The 21,410-nt window shown below is 35.3% G+C and overlaps 1 protein-coding gene and 1 pseudogene across 3 annotated transcripts in view; one reads left to right on the top strand and one right to left on the bottom strand.

The window, feature by feature from the left end:
- POF1B (POF1B actin binding protein) overlaps nucleotides 1-21,410 on the bottom strand; it is a 77,611-nt gene that overhangs the window by 23,013 nt on the left and 33,188 nt on the right. For all 3 annotated transcript variants that reach the window (XM_057718703.1, XM_057718704.1, XM_057718705.1), the window contains 3 exons: nucleotides 10,222-10,352; nucleotides 5,016-5,043; nucleotides 3,771-3,845 (listed from right to left, as the gene is read on the bottom strand). In XM_057718703.1, the coding sequence (XP_057574686.1) occupies nucleotides 3,771-3,845; nucleotides 5,016-5,043; nucleotides 10,222-10,352 (234 nt within the window). The remainder of the gene's footprint in view (nucleotides 1-3,770; nucleotides 3,846-5,015; nucleotides 5,044-10,221; nucleotides 10,353-21,410) is intronic.
- On the top strand, nucleotides 16,557-16,653 carry LOC130842738 (U6 spliceosomal RNA; annotated as a pseudogene).

The following is a 21,410-nucleotide window of genomic DNA, read 5'->3' as shown; positions in this document are numbered from 1 at the left end:
ATGTATAAATATGACTGATTCACTTTGCTGAACAGCAAGAAACTAACACAACATTTTAAAGCAATTATACTCCAATAAAAATTAATAAAAAACACACAAAATTAAAAAAAGTTTCAACAAGAAATTACAAAGATTTAAAACAAATAAAAACTAGAAAGTCTCAGCAACAAAACAGAAAATCTCAGAAAACAAATAGAAGCTATAAAGAGTAACTAAATGGAATTTTAGAACCGAAAAGCTCAATAACTAAAAAAAAAACAAAACAAAAACAAAAACCTCAGTGGATGGACTAAAAAGTAGAATGGAAAGGATAGAGAAAAGAATCAGTGAACTTGAAGACAGAACAATAGAAAATATTCAATTCTGAATATCAGAGAGAAAATAGATTGGAAAAAAAAAAACTGAACAGAGCCTCAGTGTCCAATGGGAGTATAACATATATCTAACACTTAATGTCATCAAAATCCTAGAAAGAAAAAAAGAGTGAAGCTGAAAAAGTGTATGAAGAAATAATGGCTGAAAACTTCCCCAAATTAGCAAAAAAACATAAACATGCAGATTCAAGAAGTTGAGCAAACCCCAAACAGGATAAACCCAAAGAAATCCATGTCTGGACATTTCAGCCAAACTTTTTAAAATTGAAGATAAATTTAAAATCTTACAAGCAGCAAGAGAAACCTTAACTATTGGGAATAGCAATTCAAATGACAGCCAATTTCTCATGAGAAACCATAGAGGCCATATTTTTTAAGTGATGAAAGAAAAGTGTCAACTACAAATTCTGTATCCAATAAAAACAACCTTTAGGAATGAAGGGGAAACCACATTTTCAGATGAAAAGAAAAATAATTTTTCACTAGCAGACCTACCCTAAAAGAATGGCTGAAGGAAGTTCTCTGAAGAGAAAGAAAATGATAAAAAAAAGGAATTTGGAATATCAAGAAGGAAGAAATAACACAGTAAGCAAAAGTATAGGTAAATACAGTAAGCTTTCCTTCTCCATTTGCATTTTCTAAGTTATATTTGATGACTGAAGCAAAAAAAATTATAACACTGTCTGATGTAGTTCTCAATGCACATAGAGGAAATATTTTAAAAATTATAAATATGGAGGTTAAAGAGAGATAAAAGAAGCAAAATTTTCTGCAGTTCACCGAAACTGATAAAATGTTGACACCAATACACAGGGATAATTTATGGATATATAATGTAATACTTAGAGCAACCACTAAAAATGCTATACTAAGTGACACACTCAAAAGCACTAGAGATAAATCAAAATGAAATTCTAAAACATGTTCAAATAATCCACATGAAAGCAAGACAAAGAAAACAGAGAAACGAAAAGCAGAACAAACAGAAAACACGATGGCAGATCTAGCCCTAACATATCAATAATTACAACTTGGTCATGAGTTAAAAGACAGATTGACACAGTGATAAGAAAAAACATGACCTAACTATGTGTTTTCTACAAGAAACTCATTTCAAAGATAATGAAAATTTAAATATATATAATGAAAGTAAAACTGTGGGAAAAAAGATATACCATGCAAACATTAATCAAAAGAAAGCAGGGGTGCTATATTCATATTAGATAAAAATGATTTCAGAGCAAAGGAAATTACCAGGGACACAAAGGGACATTACATAATAAGAATCAATCCACCAAGAAGACATGGAAATCCTAAATGTTTAGCACTAGACAACAGAGCTACAAAATGTATCAAACAAAAACTGATAGAACTGAAAGGAGAAATAGACCAACTCACAGCTACAACTGAAGACTTTTATATAACTTTCTCAGCAACTGATGATAGAACTGAGATAACAGAAATGAGCTATCATTTTCTGATAACAGAAAATGAGCAACAGTACTTAATACAATAATTCAACAATACCATCAACCAAAGGATTAACTGGTTGATGGTATTTATAGAATACTTCATCCAACAACATACACATTCCTTTCATGTTCTCATGGAACATATACCAAAATAGACCATATCCTTGACTATAAAACAAAACTTAACAATTTCAAAAAGATGATTTCATACAGAGTATATTTTCTGACCACAGTGGAATCAAACTAGAAATGAATAACAGAAAGACAATAGGAAAATCTCTAAACACTTGGAGAGTAAACAATACACTTCCAAATAATCCACCAGTCAAAGCTGGAAATCTAAAGGGAGATTTTTTAAAAAATAAAACTGAAAGAAAATGAAAATACATATTATAACTTGTGGGACACAACTAAAGCCATGCTGCGAGGATATTTATAGCACTAAATGCTTACATTAGAAAATAGAAAAGGTGTGAAATCAATCATCTAACTTTCTATATCAAGAAACTAGACAAAGAAGAGCAAAATAAACCAAAAGCAAGCAAAGGAAATAATACAGACAAAAGTGAAAAAAATCAATGAAAGTGTAAACAACAAAACAATAGAGAAGATCAAAAATACTAAAACATAGTTCTTTGAAAAAAATCAGTGAAATTGATAAAACCCCTAACAAGGTTGACAACAAAAAAGAGAAGACACAAATCACTAGTATCAGGAATTAAATAGGGGAGAGTAATAGAGACCCTACAAATGTCAAAAGGATAATGAAGGAATACTATGAATAATTATACACATGTAAATTTGACAATTTAGATGAAATTGACTATTTCCTTGAAAAACACAGGCTACCACAACTCACCCAATATGAAACAGATCATTTGAATAGACCTAATAACTACTAAGGAATTGAATTTAGAATTTTTTTAAACTCCTGAAAAATATATATCCATGCCCAGATATTTTCCCTGAAGGATTATATCAAATATTTAAAGAAGAGTAAACACCACATCTATACATTTTCTTCTCAGAAAATGAAAAGGAAGAGATATTTACCAATTCATTTCATGAAGCTAAATTATCCTGACACCAGAATCAAAGCGAGTACAGGGAAAGAAAACTACAGACTAATGTTTCTCAGGAACATAGATGCAAACATTCTGAGTTTTTCAAGGAAATAGGCCTTGAATGCACTTTAGATGGACGTCCTGCCACCAGAAATAATATTAAGGATGTATCCAAGATTCAGGTTCTGCAGGACATGTGTTCCCCATACCACTCTCTTTATGATACAGACTGCGCCACTAAAAATCATATTTCATTTGTTTCACAGATTAAGAAGCCAGGTCCAATATTTGGATTATAAACAAAGGTCTGAGACCAAATATCAAACTTAGAAATTTGCCTCACTAGACAAAACTAGATTATCTTTAGAATACTTTCTTGCAAACACATGTACTCTTCTTTTTAGCCGTATTTCTTTAGCACCTATCTTGATCTGTCTCTCCTGTCAATGTGGGGGAATTTATTGCTGCAGTGGTCTCTAGCCTTCCACAATTCAGGAAAATCAAGGCATTGGTCTTTCCATCTGCCAGGGGTAGGGTGGGGAGGTATAGTAAGTAGAATGGAGGAGAGGAGGGCAAAGCCTATAAGGTAGAAACAGGTTGTGGTACAGCAGTGAGGAGAGAATAAGGGCATTCTACAGCCAGGAATAATATTCTTATAATGATTTCCTGAATGCTAGTCATTCAATACTAATGTTTGATAGTCTGAGCAAACTATAAAGCAATCCTTGTTTAATCAAAATGTAATCAACTCTTGTGAAACAGGATTTTTGTTTGGAACTTTCTGTTCTTAATTAAAGGAAATATCTTAGGCTGGCGGTTTGTTACTGTTGAGTTCACAGCCACTCTTGATCCCATCTCACCTGCAGAATATAGCGAATTTGCTGTTTTGTAAATTCTGACAATCCTTTAGGAATCAACGATTCAATGTCTTCTGACTGTAAGAAAAGAGAGGTTTATCCTTTAACAGATACATGTTAGCATTTCAATCATAGGGTCAAAGGACTTTTGTAGAGAGACATATTTTTAGGGACTTCAGATTCTTTCACTTTTTAGGTAACAGTTGCTACAAACTTTACTTCTAGTCTTATCAGTTCTTACATTTAAAAAAATTGATTATACTACATACAGCATGGAACGAATCCTGAATTCCAGGAATTTTAGGGGGAAGTTTGGGGCAACATATAAGATGTCCCATTTCTATTTTTTAAAAAGAGCAACTTAAAAACAAAAGGGTGGTCACTTAAATCCCATTGCCACTTCATTTCAGTGTATCTTTCAACAACTGGAAGTTTTTTTGGGTGGTAGATATGATATTTTAGAGGCTGATTTTTTAAATAATGAAAATTTGAGGAAATAAAATAAAATTAAAGGTTTATTGAGAATTTGCATAGAGCTGTCCTGACTTTTGAAAGATTATGATGTTGCCACAGCAACATTAAGAAGCTTCAACAAATTTTAAGTGAGAAGCTGAACTGAAGTCAGTACTTCATAAAGGCAATTTAGGGCTTACTGAATTATTGTAACAAATGCAGTGTACCAATACATTGGAAATAATGAAAATTAACACAAAAGAAGCCATTGTGCTTGTTATTATATTGAAATCAGTTCTTTCTCTATTTGATGACTTATTCCATTAAAGGTAATTATTAACAAAATGTATATATGTAGTATTTAGAATTGATACTTGAAAAAATTTACTTCAAGTTGCTGGCTATTTGGCATGGGACATACAAAGTTTTGAAACACATTAAAACTAAATTTGCTATTTATTTAGTTACCGTAGGTTTCAGTTTTCTAAAACATTGAGTGTGTAGTCAATGAACTTTTAAATGTTCTCGTAAGCAAAGACAAATTAAGTCATAAGGTGACAGCTGATGAAACATTTTTTGTGTGAATGATTATTACTTTTACTATTATCACCTTCACAGCAAGTACAATGATATAAATGGTTATATCAATTTAAAGAAAAAAGGATCATTGCATCTTTCACTAACCTGTGTTTTCAGTCTAATAAAGATACCAAACTAAAACAATATTATTATTGCAAATATCAGAATCTGCTTTGTTATCAACTATATTTGATTTTCAACTCTTTTTGCACTTACCTCATCTGTAGACTCAAAGTCCTGTTTGCTGCAAGAATGAAAAAAAAAAACAAAACAGACAACCTTAGGAAAAAATATATGTTGATCATATATAAATGTTAGTGTTCTAAATATTTTATCTTACTTTTGATATATTATAATATATTCAAATGAAATTTATAATCCAAATGAAAAATTTCAATCTAACTAAAATGGCACTTGACAAAAATATAGATAATTTTCCTGGAAGTAGCTAATCTATTAAAGATGAACAACATTCAAATAACAAACCAATATAGAATATGCAGAATTAGTACCATCCATTAACACCAGTTTGTTTGTGACTAGATATAAAAGTCTTCACTGTTTGGCAATAAACACTATCTGAGTAAAAATATAATAATAGTCATTCTGTATTTCCACCTCCTTTTTCTCCTTGTATTGCTCCCTTTCAATGCTGATTCCAGCTTCTCCCTACAGTGTCTTTAAGGTATGTCTCCCTACATACCCTTTTAATCAAAACCAAAACTTGCAAGACTGAGTAACTCATTTAATCTACACTACAGTATATATGGCAGTGACAAAGCTTAAAGGATATTCAAATGTATACATAGGGACATAGCCTTAAGCAACATGACCAAAATTCTAGTGGGATAATAGAATTTCCAGCATCAAAATGAAGTTTTGTCCACGAGGGTTGGAAGGCCCTTTGTGGAGTCATGTTAGGTAGGCAAATGCTGCAAGAGAATTATTAGTGGTTATATCAGTTTGGCACTGGCTCCTTTGGGGAATGGTGAAAGCTGGGAAGGATACAGTTCTAGCATTGTCAGTGGCAACAGATAGGCCTTTATTTTTGCCTACTTGTTCACTCTGCACTTAGTAGAAAAATTAGGCCCAAAATATGTATGGTGAATATACTTCTCAAACAAACAAACAAACAAAAAACAGTACACACGTTCTGACACCAAGACAGAGTATTTTAATGTAAGACAATCTTAGGAAATCATAGATATATGACTGCCATATGGTCAAGCACAACAGAAAAGTATTTTAGAGATATAAGCTAGTACCTTAGCTCCTACATTTACCTTCTAAGCAAGTGCTTGTGAGTAACATATTGCTTACAGAGATAGGTGGGTCACTCACTGCAGAACATTTTGCATGCATTTATAAAAATACACAAGCTAAGGTGGAGAATGAGAACTGAAGACTTAATTTCCTGAGGCATGACTGCATATGTGCAATTGTCTGTCTGTATGTATGTGGTATTTCCTGGGTTGCCCAAAATAGAAATTGTGGGGAGACCCTAATGAAAAAAATTAAATACCTTCTACTTTTTAAATGTGTTACTAAAGTAACTGCATGCATATATTGGAAGCTAAAACAAGTTAAAATATGAATCACAATGCAGTTATAGTAGTTTTGCATTACTGTTAACTAGGATTATCACAGTATTAATAGACCTTTTATGTTTAAAATTCCAATTCCAATGCAAACCTAGTACACATGTCCCTAGCCACTTATTTCTTTCTATAAATAAGGAAACAAAACAAAGAAACAAAACAAAGGACAATCAACAACACAATACTGGAATTTACAAATGTAACCAAAATGGTTTCATAAGACTATCTTTCTTAATTCTAACCTCCCAGCCTACTCATTGCTGAATTCCAATTTAGAAAGAGAGGAAAAGTGGGGACAAAGGGGTGGGGGAGAGAGACAGAGAGAGTGGAAACAAACAGAGCAGAGCCAGGAGGTGGAAAGATCAGTGTGGATTACATCTCCATTCAGTACATGGTGATGGTGGCTAGAATTACAGTGGGCAGAAAAAAAAAAAGAATGGCACTCACTATATGTCATCTCACCTCCTAGGAAGGAGGAAATGTAATAAGGAAAAAACAAAAGAAGAAAGAAAGGAGGGGAAGAGGGAAGGAATGAAGAGAAAGAAGGAATGAAGAGAAAATGACAAACAGAAACTCAAGCATCAAAATTTTATGAGACTCTCTCCACTCTGGAGTGTTTACTAATGTGGAGACACTAGCTTTTTTTTCTGGTAGTTTTAGCTACTTTAGAAATTAAACTCAACGTTTTGCAGTGCTTAATTACACATTTAGGTCACCCATGTATATTTACCAAAACCCTCAATGAAAGGAAGTTATTTCAAAACCCCAAATTACACCTTTACCTGGATGATCAGTATAAAATAATTTAACTTCCCTTGCTCAGTTACTTTGTCTACTTCTAATTATTATGAGACCAATACATTTGGAATATATTTAACTCTCATTCTATAAACCTTTATTGAGTAGCGACTTTGTCAAGGCCATGTGCTCTGAACTGGTTTTGGGCAATCCAAACACAAATATTATCTTGTCCTATACATCACGCAAACATAATTGATCTAAGGCAAAATTTGAGAAATGTAAAATTGGTCTAAGTCCTTGCAACCTGTTCAAATATGATTCAAAAATTGATAATTTCTTTAATTTGTCAGCAATATTTTAAACAATTTAGAGACGCATACCTAGTATGAAAGGTTAAGTGATTTGCCTAAGGTAAAAAGTTTCTCCCGTAGGTTCTAGTCCCAGATTTTGCCACTTTTGTGGCCTTACGTCAGTGGTTCTCAAACTTGAGCATATATCAGAATCCTCTAGAGGGCTTGTTGCTTGGCCTTACCCCAGAGTTTTTCATTCTGTAGGTCTATTTCCAAGTTCTCACATGATGCTGCTACTTCTAAGAACATGTCTTAAATAAATCACTTATTGCTTATAACAAATCTATGAAATAAGTATTGTTATTATACTCCCTATTTTACAGATGAAGAAACTGAGGTACAGAGAGGTTAAACAAGTTGCCTGATATTACAAATCTAGTATGTAACAAAAGCTGGGACATGAACCCAGGATATGAACCCTGCATCTACAATCAGGGTACTTAAGAATATGTCTCTATACGCTCTTGATTTTACAATGTGATACTGTAACGGAAATACTCACAGGGCATGATTAAGGCACAGAAGAAGAACACCTAGACCAAAGAACGTCTAGGGAAGGCTTTGCAGAAAAGCTGAGTCATGGCTTACAGGTATAAGAGTACTCAAAAATGTTTGAATCCATCTCAAGCACTTAGTAGCTATGTGATCTAAATAACTTATTCTCTTTGGGTGTCCATTTGAAACTTTCTATGGTTACCGTGTAAATTAGATAATATTTAAAAAGCACTTAGCACAGTGTCTGGCACAATAGAGGACACTCAATAGGTAATAGACTACTCAGAATGAGGGGAAAGATTTTAAGGTAGTGACCTTATGCAAATGAATGAATATGTGAAATAGTTGTTTGGATAATGGGGTTGGGGATATTGATTAATATAAAACATTGATGAAAGCCTAGCTGAAGATGGAAACCATGTGTTAATAATGACCCAATTCAAATAAACGGCTGTGTTTTTCTCTAACTGTGCTCAACTGCATGGACGTAGCATAAAGAAGGCATTCACTCATTCATTCAACAAATATTTATTAAGCACCACAGTAAATCAATCACCACACTAAGCACCAAGGAAACCAGGGTAAATAAAACAGCCCTCATGGGATAGTGTCTGAATACTAAGGGTAGTGGGCAATGAGTATTGGATGGAGAAAAAAAAGAAAACAATAGATAAAGCAGAGGACTAGACTAATCCAGAGTAGGGATTTTGCTAAGTGGGAGGGATAATATGATAAAGAGGCAAGGCAGTTGAGGGTGATGGTAAGAGAATGGTTACTATCATGAATATGAAAGCAAGAAAAGTCAGGAAGGAACTAATAAACAGAGCTGTAATAAGCAGAGAGAAAAGAGATAGAGAAGAGATGAAAGATCTCTAAGAAGTAGAAGAATCTAGTTGGTGAAGTCTGAACTAGAAAAATATTCTACTGACTTTCCTTTATCCTCCAGATTTTTCTGAATTTATGGAGCTTTCCTAATTTTGCCTGACAGATGACTACATATATGATGAGACTATGTAGTAGAAGGCAACTTTTATAGTATAGCTTATGAAATTCATTTCATGACATAATATGCTTTCATCTACACATGAACAGTTGATAAATTATTTATGTTTATATATTTAAATATGTATTCTATATTATATAATATTGTATAATATACATATTAACATTGATTTATAAATATTTATATAATTTACATTTCATATGTTATATGTAATATATAATATTAAAATAATATATGACATTTATAATAATGTATAACCCTAAACGTATATTAAACTCTGGTCTTCATATGTTGAGCACACATCAATGGAAGATAAACAGTAGTGTGTTGGCAATGGGATTATATCTTATATCATCAGTGTAATATCTTAAAACAAGTCATAGCATGCCATGCATTTTTTGAGCACGTTGCCTAAGAGGTTGCATTTGTCATCAAAGTACATTAGAAAAGAAGGTCCATGTAATTCTTTACTGACCCTAAAAAGCCAGTATGATCTCTTTGATGATTTTCATAAAGTACATTAACTCTTAAAATGAGATATTTCCTCAGATCTGCTCATATAGTTGCCCTGTTTCCCCATTAAAAGTACTCAAGTTTTGCTGTGAACCTAAAATTGCTCTAAAAAATAAAGTCCATCAGTACCATTTTTTTTTAATTCTGTACATATGAGTTAGCATGCAGTATTTGTTTTTCTCTTTCTGGCTTACTTCACTCTGTATGACAGACTCTAGGTCTATCCACCTCATTACATATAGCTCCATTTCATTCCTTTTTATGGCTGAGTAATATTCCATTATATATATGTGACAGGGCAAGAATAAGGATGCAGATGCAGAGCATGGGCTCTAGGACACGGGGTTGGGGGGGCGGGGGGCGAAGGGGAAGCTGGGGCGAAGTGAGAGAGTAGCATAGACATATTTACACTACCAACTGCAAAATAGATAGCTAGTGGGAAGTTGCTGTATAACAAAGGGAGATCAACTCGATGATGGGTGATGCCTTAGAGGGCCAGGACAGGAAGTGTGGGAGGGAGTCGCGGGAGGGAGAGGATATGGGGATATATGTATAAATACAGCTGATTGACTTTGGTGTACCTCAAAAGCTGGTACAAGAGTGTAAAGCAATTATATTCCAATAAAGAGCTTAAAAAAAATAAAGTCAATTAAAAAAAATACCAGGGTATTGTAAAATGTTTGAAAGCTACAACATCAAGGCAAATGATATATTTACAGTACCTTCCTCCAATTCTCCGCAAATGTTCTAATAAGCAGTGATGTAGATCTGTATTTTTACGGCTTAGATCAGCAAGCAACTCTCCAAAATATTTGGGGTCCAACTTTTCAGGGCTGTCATCTTGAATTATCACCTGAAGAAAACATCAATCACATTTATAAACAATATTAAGTGTTTCTAAGTTCACACATATTTTGATGTGAAATGAAAAAGCGAAGTAACCTATTAATACAAGTAACTCGTCACAAAGTCATCACAAAAAAATGAAGCCACTAAATTTTCTTTGCAGCTGGTGTATACATTTTTCAACATGGGAGTAAATTAAAGGAAAAGCAACACTGTAATGGCATTTTCAGTTTCATTTCACTCAAGTCTAAGTGATCTAATGAATAGGAAATGAATAATTTACATAAAAATTCTTGAATATAGATGCTTAAAAGTAAAACAAGTAAATCAAAATCTCTGAATTGCTCATTATTGCTTATTCATCTGTCCCTTGGAAAAGAAAATGCAAGTTATTTGAGTTACACTGACTATAGATGGATTAATTTCATTTGGACTTGCATTTCTCAGTGAAAATCAGCTTGATATACTAGAATGCCTTAAAGTTAGATTAAATAAACCTGCTCAATTCAAATGCATTTTTATTATTTCTTATTGGATTCCCTCCATTTATTATTTGGGCTGAATATCTAATTAATCTGACGTGGGAAAAAGTATCTCGGAGCCAAATGTAGAAAATTCATAGACCTCAGAGACACTTGAAATCCTAAACACAAATTACTATCAATAGGATCCTAAATAAGACTTTTTGGTTCTCTCAGCACCCTCTCCTACCCAAAAGAAATAAACAAACAAGAGTAAAGTACGAGTCATACTTTCTGGTGTATTCCACAGTACCTAGCACATTGCTGACTGAACACCCTATAGTTGTTCAGTAATTACCATTGAAATGAAAGAAGTCATCTGCCTGGTTACAAGAGATCCCAAATGCCAAATGATTCTGGAAAGAATTTTTTTTATAGGTTTCTATCTTAAAGCAGCTAACTGAGAATGGTTAAGAAAGTCAAAATAGCATAGGCAGCAGTTCCTCAAGAACATAATGGTGATCCCTTACACCCTCTTCCTAAATTCAGGTAAGTCTAATTGCAGCAACCAAACTGAACTTGTAAGAGCTGGAGATAGACATTTGAGTTCTACCTAGATTTCTAAATCTTGGCGATCAGCTCCTCAGTGACAGACCCCTCTCAGGAAGTGAAGGTCAAAGTTAGGCAAGTTTTTATTTAGAATAATTGTTAAGTTTTGATTTCATGTTTTATTCATGCATTCCTCCCTTATAGACCATCTACATATTCACCAAACTGGGAGTGGCCTAAAAACATGGTTTCAAATATGATTTTAAAGATCAACATTAACTGGATAAGAGGAAAATCTAGCTGTCACGTCAATGTCATTCCACTGATGCTCAGGTTATTTCATAGCTATAGCTAGGCAGGTAGATAACACCCTCCTGCTTCACCTCTCTATGTGTGTCCCTTCCAAAACCACTAACTTTCCCAAGTAGAAAAAGGCATTTCTTTAGCCAAGGATATTCAAGTACTGAGCTCCCTATTAGAACTGGCAAACAACTAATTTGATACACTTAGTATTTTGCCTATTTTTCTCTCTTAGCCAACTACAATGCTGTGAAAACCATGGAGTTTATTTTTCCTTCCAGTTTGATTATTTGACAGAGTAATTTAGTAAACTATAAAAGTTTCAAATTATCTTATTTCTTTTTTTTATTTTTGCACAAATATTCTCCTGTTATTGCACTGTACACTAGTAAACATGTTGGGTATAATATTCTTTGCCCACATTAGTAATTAGTGCCATTACTAAAACTTTTGCTCATGTGATTTCAATGTGGCACTCAAATAAAGAGTCAGAGTCCAGGACAGGGAATGATTTACATCAGCATCATGTCTATGTTCATAGATAAAAAGAAGTGTTAAAAGTTACCAAAGGGAAGTGATTTTATTTTGAGAAATGATAATAATAAGTAATATTTATTTAGCTCTTACTATGTACCAGACATTGTGCTATTAACTTGACATAAAGATTAAATGAGGTAATATTCTCTTGTAACCAATACACAATATTGCCTCCCTAGAAGACCTCTTGTGTTTTTCTCAGCAACTTACACTGTCCCTAACTGCATTATTTTGGAGGTTTAGTTGGACTAGGAGTTGAAACAGTCAAGAGTTTGATTTTCTTATTGTGAAACTATGCAAAATATGGCTGAAGTTCAGGTAATAAATTTTAATCAGCTAGAGAAAAGGTGAGAGCATTAAAATTGAAGGCTGGGTTTTTTTTGACAAAACAGCTGTCGAGGTAGAAAAGCAGGAAGCAAAATTTCACTCCTTCGTGTATATATTCCTCCTTAGTTTTACACAGTCTACAATTTACAGTAACATTTGAGTAACATAGTAAAAACCAAAAACCCAGTTGGGTTCAAAAGTGTGGAGGGGAGAGGACAGACAGAAATCAGATTCACATCTGCCAAGTCTTTGATAGGACTACGCTCAACAATAAAATGAAATTCCCTAACCATAAACTATGATGTGCCAGTTAGCAATATTTTCATTACTGAATCACAGGTTGGTAGATCTTAGTTTTACTCGAACTGTTGGTAGGTGTGATTTGACATTTCTTTTAGATTTGGCTCAAAACCATGTTCTTGTTGACTTGAAAAAGCCAAGATAGAGAGCCTCCCAAGGAAACATGAATGTTTTCAGTCAGAATAATAGTAGCTCTAATGGATGGAGGTTTTCTCTCTGTGACAATATTGAGTTGATAGGATACTTGAGATAAAAGCACCTCACGTCAACATTTCTGCCTGATGAATGAGAGCTATCTTGAATGTCAATCTAAGATAATAGCATTGGCTTTCCACATATAAACAGGGCAGGAATACAAACTGTGCTAAAGAATAGTTGTTCCCAGATACACAAAATGTGATATTTCTCAAAAAATTACAAAAATTATTAAAGATTCTTTAGCATGCATCCATCAGAAACCTTTAATCAGATCACTATTTAACCATGATAATGGTCAAGCAGTCCAACTCCTTGTCTCTGATCACTGGTAAAAGCCTTTGATTACAATTACAAAGCAAGGCAACAATGTTAAAGTGTGAAACCAGAGGCAAATTAGCAGTCATTTTTTCAGAAAATCTGTAGAAAGGAAGTAACTTGTAAAGGAAAACCATGGGCTTCACCTCACTACTGCCTTGCAAGTTCTTGTCCTATTTCCAGTCTGGGGTTTTGTTTCTTATTTGTGGTCTATGAGATTCCAGGAGTGGAATTTCTGTTGCTAGCATCTACATTATATAAACTTTGATATTCAAAGATAATACTTTTGACCAACCATATTTACAGAATTCAGTGGTAGTAATTACATAGAGTCCTACAGATAGTAGACACACAATAGCTGCAGATTTCAGCTGAGCTATCTATATTTTCTTGCTTGGCCCCATTCAAGCTTAGAGGCATGCATTTTTGAGAATGCTGCTCAGGACTAGAGATAGTTTGTGATGAAAGCACAAATCATAATCCAGTAGTAATCTCATAGTAGAGGGTACTGGCTTAATCAAATTTATCCCCACTAGGTAACTGGCTTATGTATGCATTTTTCACCTATTTAGAATGGTTGCTTAGCAGATTCAAAAGTGCTTAAAATGCCATGTTATATAAAAGCAATTACACATAAATGCCGAACCTCCTAAAAGGTCATGGACATGTTAAATGATAAGGGCTTCTGTGCTTAGACCCCCCTGGGTAGTAACTTTTTGCTACATGACAACAGAAAAGATCACTATGAAGAAAAGTTTACAATGTATTATCCTGCAAACCTTATAATGATATGGTGACACTTGTAAATAAATAAGGTTACTGCTTCATTAATTTTGCTTTGATTTTGATCATTTAATAGCTGTCAGACTGATTGAAACCATAGTTAATCCAGTGGACATTAATCCCTATGAAATAAAATGTATTTTATGTACAACATCATTTGGCTAACAAGGTAAAAAAAACAATAACTGGTCTCTTCCTATTTTCTACAAGAAATCCTAGAAGGAGAAAAAGCATCTGAAAATCCTCAATGCTATTTTAATCTCCACAGATATTTTAGTAAAAAAACTGTTGCATTATACAGTACCTGGTATACAGAAGATTTTCAATAAATGTTGTCACTGAATTGAATGTATTGTACATATAATCACAGTTCTAAAATGAAGACTTGACTCATAACAACAGTTCTGTACTTGAAATAAAGACCTAATTTAATTTTTATGAGTAACCCTAGGCAGCAAATTGTTACAATGAAGAAAGAATGGAAATTGGAGCCAAAAGTGGAGCTCCTACTTCCTAGTTGTGGGTTAGGTGTATGCATTGCTTAACCTCTCTGAACTTCAGGTCCCTCAACTGTAAAGTGCAGGTAATTTAGTACCTATTTTATAAAGTTGCTGGAGGTATTACTTTGGGGGGGAGGGCAGGTAAATTATTGAATGGTCATGTAAAAACCATCGTACAAATAATGGTTTTATTTAATACATATGGACAATTGGGTATTTGAATAATGATAGAAGGAGTGGAAGATGGTTATAAATTTTCGATAAGACTCTCAGCTACCGGAGAGTAGAGATACTGTTTAACTCCAATTTTTTAATTCCAGCACCTACCATAGTGCCTGACTATAGAGAGGCTCAGTAAACATTTGTTGCGTGAGAAAGTTTTCATAAAGGATGCAATTTAGGCTAAATATTAACTAGAATAGATGGAAAGCACTAGTTGGAAGAGTTGCTTTAACAAAGCAACTGAAATTGACTTTATTGAAACCTAGTCAATGTTGTCCTTGCTCCCTTCTTGGTGTGAAGAGGAAAATTAGGAACTTGCACTCAGCTAAAAATAACTCCATGCTTGTTCTGCCTTTGTAAAATATGCTTGCTGCACAGAGAAAAACAAACAAAAAAACAGGATGACCTAGCAATCCAATGTAACCATAAGATGCTTTGCTAAAAATGGAATGTTCTGCACTTGCTCTTATAAGTTTCTGTTTGGAAACTTCCGTGCTCTGTAAACCAAGTAACCAATCTACCCATGCTAACTGTAAACATGTGCACTGATCCCTGTAAAAGTAAAGCGCACCCTGAGCTCGGGGCCCAGAACTTTGGAGCGTTAGCTCATCTGGGGCTGCCAGCTTAATAAACCTGAGTTCTCCAACCCTCTGAGTGTGACGCTTGGTTTCTTGACGGGCCGATTTCTGCAACAGGTGTGTATTTATAGATTTTGACATTTTGTTGTAAAATAAGATGATTCTTCCACTCCAACTAAAAAAAAAGCGGGTGGTTTGGATTGTCATTTTATAATGAATGCAGGTAATTGAATTTGTAACATTTGTAACAGCTTAAATTATTCTCTTTGACTGGAAAATAAAATATATTTTCCTATAATACAAGTGACTATTGAAAATGTATGAAGCTTTTTCTCATGAACAATGGGAATTTTGTCACTAATCCTGTTTTCCTTTTTTTCCCTCTGTGGTTTCCAGAAATCTCAGAGGCAAGTTTTTAGCGCCTTTTTTACCAATGACATGGAACTCTGTGGCCTGCATTCTGTGTACTCTATTTTCCTTCTGGTGTTATTGCTCCATTATATTTACACAGTTCCTGACATTTCTTTTTCAGTTCTATCACATCTTATTTGTTCTTTTAAGCCACATTAAAACACTTTTTGTAATGAAATAGGAGATATACCATAAATAAGTTAATTTTAAATGAATATGTACTTTTTAATGCATAACTTCTTGGAAACATCTTTGTTGCTACTTTTTTCTCTTTTCCACCTCTCTGTCATTTTTCTATTCTGCCATTCCTTAGTACGTAATTTATTCAAGGAATGGAAGCACTTCTTTACTATGTAAGCAAAGCCAGTGGAAGAACTCACTGCACATATGCAGTAGAGCTTTCAATGTATTGATAATTTATCTTACATTCTAAATTTTCTTAACCCAAAGGCTAAAATCTATACCCATAAGCCACATGCAGGATTTAAAAGGTCTCAGTGGTATGATGCTTTCATTCATTCAGCACACATTTATTGAGAACTTACTAAGTACTGTCTTAAGGTACTGTTCTAAGTGCTACTGGGAAAAAAAAGACATAAGATACTGTCTCCTCCTCTCTCAAGGACCTTATGGTCTTTTAGAAGAGCTAAGATATGTATCTAAGTAATTTTAATGTATATGATAGATTGACCAGTTGATACGAGCTATGAAGAAAAGCATAGATCAAATGGTAATTTGGCACATATACTAAAATTGGAAGGATACACAAATTAGCATGGCCCCTGCGCAAGGATGACACAGCAATTCATGAAGTGTTCCATATTTTTATGGGCAGGATGTGAGCCCTGGAGCCCTCACCCCGTCCTCTAGTCTCTCCCTAGGTCTTCTACAAGCTGGCTTCGTGCAAAGGCTGTTTGCTGTCCAGCCCCTGCACGATGCTGAAGGTGTGGGCCAGGCTGTAGCCCAGGAAAGAGAGACTCCTGAGAGCTCTTGTTGCCGGGAAAGCCAACGGAAGAGTACTTGCTGGCTGCTTGGAGGAAAAACCCCAAATACCTGCTGGCCAACTACTGCGAGTGGCTCCCGCAGGCCATGCACATTGATGTCAAAAAAGCCTGGCCGCCCACCACTGACCACTGACTTGGTGCCTGCCTGCAAGGCCAAGGACTGGCCTGAGGACTGAGGGGGCCTGGCAGTGGCCAGTGTCCGGCATGGTCACCCTGATCCCAGACCGCGCCCAGGAGGCAAGTCGAGCCCCTGGACACCCTCGTTCATTGTGGCTCGATTCTGGGCACAACATGGACTTTTGTAACTACTTATTACAGGGTGGACAATGGTTTTATCTCCCATGCTGTTACCATTTTAAATGTGCTCTGTGGACTACATTAGTCCCTGTAGAGCAGCAGGGCTGGAGTGCAAAGGCAACCGCGGGTCCTTACTCCGCTCCCCATTCCCTGTGGGTGTGATGCACACTCCCCACAGCCAGGCAAGGCCTGCAAAGCTCCGGCAGGCGCCTGTGTAGTGGGCGTCTCCTCCCCGGGGATCAGTCCCACGCCAGCTACATCGCTGTAATAAACCTTAGCTATAACAACAACAACAACAACAACAATGGTAAAAGAATTATAAGAAGGAAACCCAACTTTCAGCTATATGAGAGTGGTTTTATGTAGGAAGACTCTTCGGACTATGACAACTGATTAGGTGTGAGGTGGCAGAGGAGAGGGAAAGTAAAAAGTAATGCTAATTTTTAAGTCTGGTGACTAGGGGACTGAAGATATCATTAATAGAAATAGAGGGCATAGAATGAAAAGCTGGTATATGGTCATCTGGAAGTGACTGTGGGACAGCCAAGTAGAAACATCAACTAGTCCATTAAAAATTATGGATTAGGGCTTAGGAGGGAAGTTTTGGGAGTTGTCCACGTAAAGGTGATCATGTAAAGGTCATAGAAGTCAAGAGTTTACACCATATAGTCAAGGAAGAAGGGGTAGAGAAAGGAGAAGAAGGCCAAGGATGGGTCTTTGGGGAAGATCTGATGAAAGAAGAAAGAGGAGCCTGAGAAGAATTAGAAGCAGCAGTACAGTATAATGGGAAGAAAGAATATCAAGAATACGATGGATCAACAGTATCAACTATTCCATCTTATTCAAACTGGAATAAGATGAAAATGAAGCAAAAACGGAAGTGGAGTTTGCAACTTAGAGGTCAATAAAAGCAGAAACTAGAATTTGGTTTTCAAAGCGTTAAGCAATGTGTGGGTAATGAGGAAATGACAACAGTGGGTATACCTTCCTGCCTCAGGGATTTTGCAAGTGAAGGGAACAAAAATGATTGAGATCATAAGTCAGTAGATTGGTAGGGTTGCTAAGGGAGTCACCTTGAAGACGAGGTTAGATTATTAATTCTCGAAGATCAAAAGAATCAAAAGTTCACTGAAAGTACAGAGAGATTTTTCAATGAAGTAGGATGTTGAAGAAGTTCACATAGTGAACTCAAATTGTGGTCTCTGGACCAAGTAGCATTAGGATAACCAATGAACTAGGAAATGGAAATTATCAAGCCCCAGCTGTCACTATTTAAACAGGCCCACCAACTCATTCTGGTGCACAATAAAAACTGAGTTCCACTGCCAATTCTCTGTAGAAGGCAAGGCTACCTCCAGAAAGTAAGAGAACAGAAGTGGGACCTGGAATACGAAGAAGGTGGAAAAAATAAGGATTATATATTGAGGACCGTAGTGGCAAGTCAATTAGAATTAACTAAAAGGATTGTCCAGCAACAGGAGTCCAGCAACGTAGAGATAATCTGTACTAGACTAAATTGGCCTAGTCTGCAAACTTTCTCTAGCACATGAAGAAGTCAAAATCTAGGGTAAGAGAAAGTGAATGGCAGTCTATCCAAAGTAAGGGATCAGCAAAGTGAGGACTAAAAGGAGAAGGCAATAACAATTTTAAGGGTTTCTAGCAGGAGCATTGTTGAATTAGCTGACAAGGGACACCAGCCTGGTTTGGAACCAAGGGCTAGAGAGCTTGCAGAGGGCAAGGCTCAATTGGAATTAGGGAGTAGGAGATGAAGTAAGAAAGTGATTATGAGACAAAGAGACATTCAGAATTCCAGATGAAACAGTTTCAAGTGATGAGGAGGTTCAAGGAGTGGCCAAAGTCTATGAGAGCTGAAGATGTAGTAGAAATGGAGAAATTAACGGTGATGATGAGCAAGGAGGACAGAGCGTGGGAAAGATCACTCATTTGAGTAGAGAAGTTCTCATAGATGATTCCAGGGCAAGGGTCAGGGGAAAGTGGGGAAAAGATTGTAACCCTGCCAGTGAAACTGTTGGAGGATAAGGAGAGTGACTCGAAGGTCGGTAGTAGTGATAATATGAGCCAAGAGGACTGGGGTATATGGATTGTAGGACTTTAAAGAGAAGAAATGGTTGATCAATAAAAACCAAAACACTTGACTGTATGAAATTGTACTGAGGAAAGAATTAGCAATAGATACATAGAAAACCAAACAAATGAAAAAAGTTAGGGAATTAGTAATACCAGCAAATCATAGTTGTACTAATAAAAGCAGCAAAATAGTACACAATTGGTTAAGCAGTAAATAATACTTTCATAGCAATAATAATATAAACACTGAATAATGATTTAGCCTCAAAAATGGGGATTTAAGTATATTGAGATGATGAAAGGGATGTAAACAGGTAGATGGAGGATTAATAGAACTAGATCCTTATGTACCAGAATCACCAACAGATAATATACAACATTGATAAATAAAAAAGTAGCAGCATAAATATATTCATACTACTTAGCTATACAGAAGTAAATATCAGAAGCAAAAAAGCTGAGTTGAAAATGGTTGCCTCTGGGCATCAGGTGTGCATGCAAAGGGTTGGGACAGGAAATTGCTATTTGTTTTATGCCATTTAATAATATTTGAACTTTTAAGCTATCTATATGCATTACCTTGATTTAAAAAATAAAAACTATTTTTAAAAGAGTAAATAAATAACAATTTTTGTTTGCCACAGAACAAGAGTTCAAAAGGGCACAAGAGCAGGAGGTAGCAGGAGACAGATAAAGGTTGTGTTGGAGAAAAAAAAAACGGGTCCAAAACAAATATTAATTAAATTTGGGGAAAAGATAGCAGGGAATAGAGTTTTGCACAAAAGACACTCATTTTCAATAATGGGGATGAAGAAGGCAATAAAGATGGAGAAGGACTGGAGCCACCCATGACTAGGTGAGGGAACAGGCAGAAATGCTGAGTTTATTAGTAATGAATGATACCATCATTAGTGAATGATTTATGTTAAATTAACATTGTAACAAGCTTCCTGCATACTTGTCAGAAAAAGCACCTGACACTAAGATCTGTGCTGTCTTGATGTTGACAAAAATTAAATTTTCAAATGACAGAAGAAAGGCATCACAAGTTGGAGAATTTTCCATTGGCAATAGCACCATCCAAGTGAGCAGGACTCTTTCTTTGACATCTTCCCATGACTCTAAAAGTTTTCTTGGAAGTCTCAAGCCAAGTGCAAAAGAGTTGTACATGCAATATGTATAATTATTTGAGTCTTTCTTATAAACACCACCTGTATGACAATTTGTAAAACGAGTTCAGCTGAGCTTTTCCCTGTCACTAACATATGTGGAATTATCTGTTCCTTGCTAATGGCAGGAAAATGATCACAGCATGTTATTCTTAATGTCCTCGGGGAAGGAAATGTGATTGGTGATGTTTCGAATTTGAAACCAAAATGATGATGTTTCTAAGGTAGTTTTATTAAAAACATTTTGAAGCCAGGTTTTTGGACACCTGATTTTCAAAAATATTTTAATGACTTTTGCTTCGTGGAAAGTACTTTAAAGGTGATTGCATTTCATTTAAAAATACCATTACAATGGGAACCAATTTTTTATTTTGATACTTTAAAAGATTTGGGGCCTGGGGTTGGGGGAGGAAAAGGCAGAGAATCAAACATTCATTTGAGCATCGACTATGTGCTTGGCATTAAGCTGGATACTTTACATATTTTACCTCATGTAGTCCATTGTAGATACACTGCACATTAAATGTGATTCTCTCTCTTTTATAGATGGGGAAACTGAGGTTCAGTCCAGTTAAGTTGATTACCTCAGTCCAGTTAAAGTCAATTACCTAGGATTATGCAGCTCAGCAGATTCAGGTTTTATAAACCCAGATAATTGAGTTGAAAGTCTATGTTCTTTCTACCTTATTATACTACCTCTGAATTGAATTTAACTCTAAACACAAAATAAAATGGGCCAACTTTTAGTTTTAAAAAAGCCTAACTTTGACATCTGCTCTATTACTCCTCAGAGACTCTTGCACTCATGTGGAAGACACATGTAAACACCAAGGAGCCTAGGTGAGACAACTCATCCTCTGCCCTGCTTTGTCCATGGGATCTGCACAATCAGATTACTCCATCCTCACTCTGACCAGAAATGCATCCGATCCTATGTAATCCACATAGGTGGAAATTACCAGCTCTAAGCTTCCCAGGGCACTATTCTGTTTTCAGCAGCACTTCAACTTTATCCACATAAAATAC

This window comes from Hippopotamus amphibius, chromosome X (genome assembly GCF_030028045.1).
Source record: "Hippopotamus amphibius kiboko isolate mHipAmp2 chromosome X, mHipAmp2.hap2, whole genome shotgun sequence".
Classification (NCBI taxonomy): Eukaryota; Metazoa; Chordata; class Mammalia; order Artiodactyla; family Hippopotamidae; genus Hippopotamus; species Hippopotamus amphibius.
Note: the sequence above shows the minus strand (reverse complement) of the source record. Positions and strands in the feature narration are given on the sequence as shown.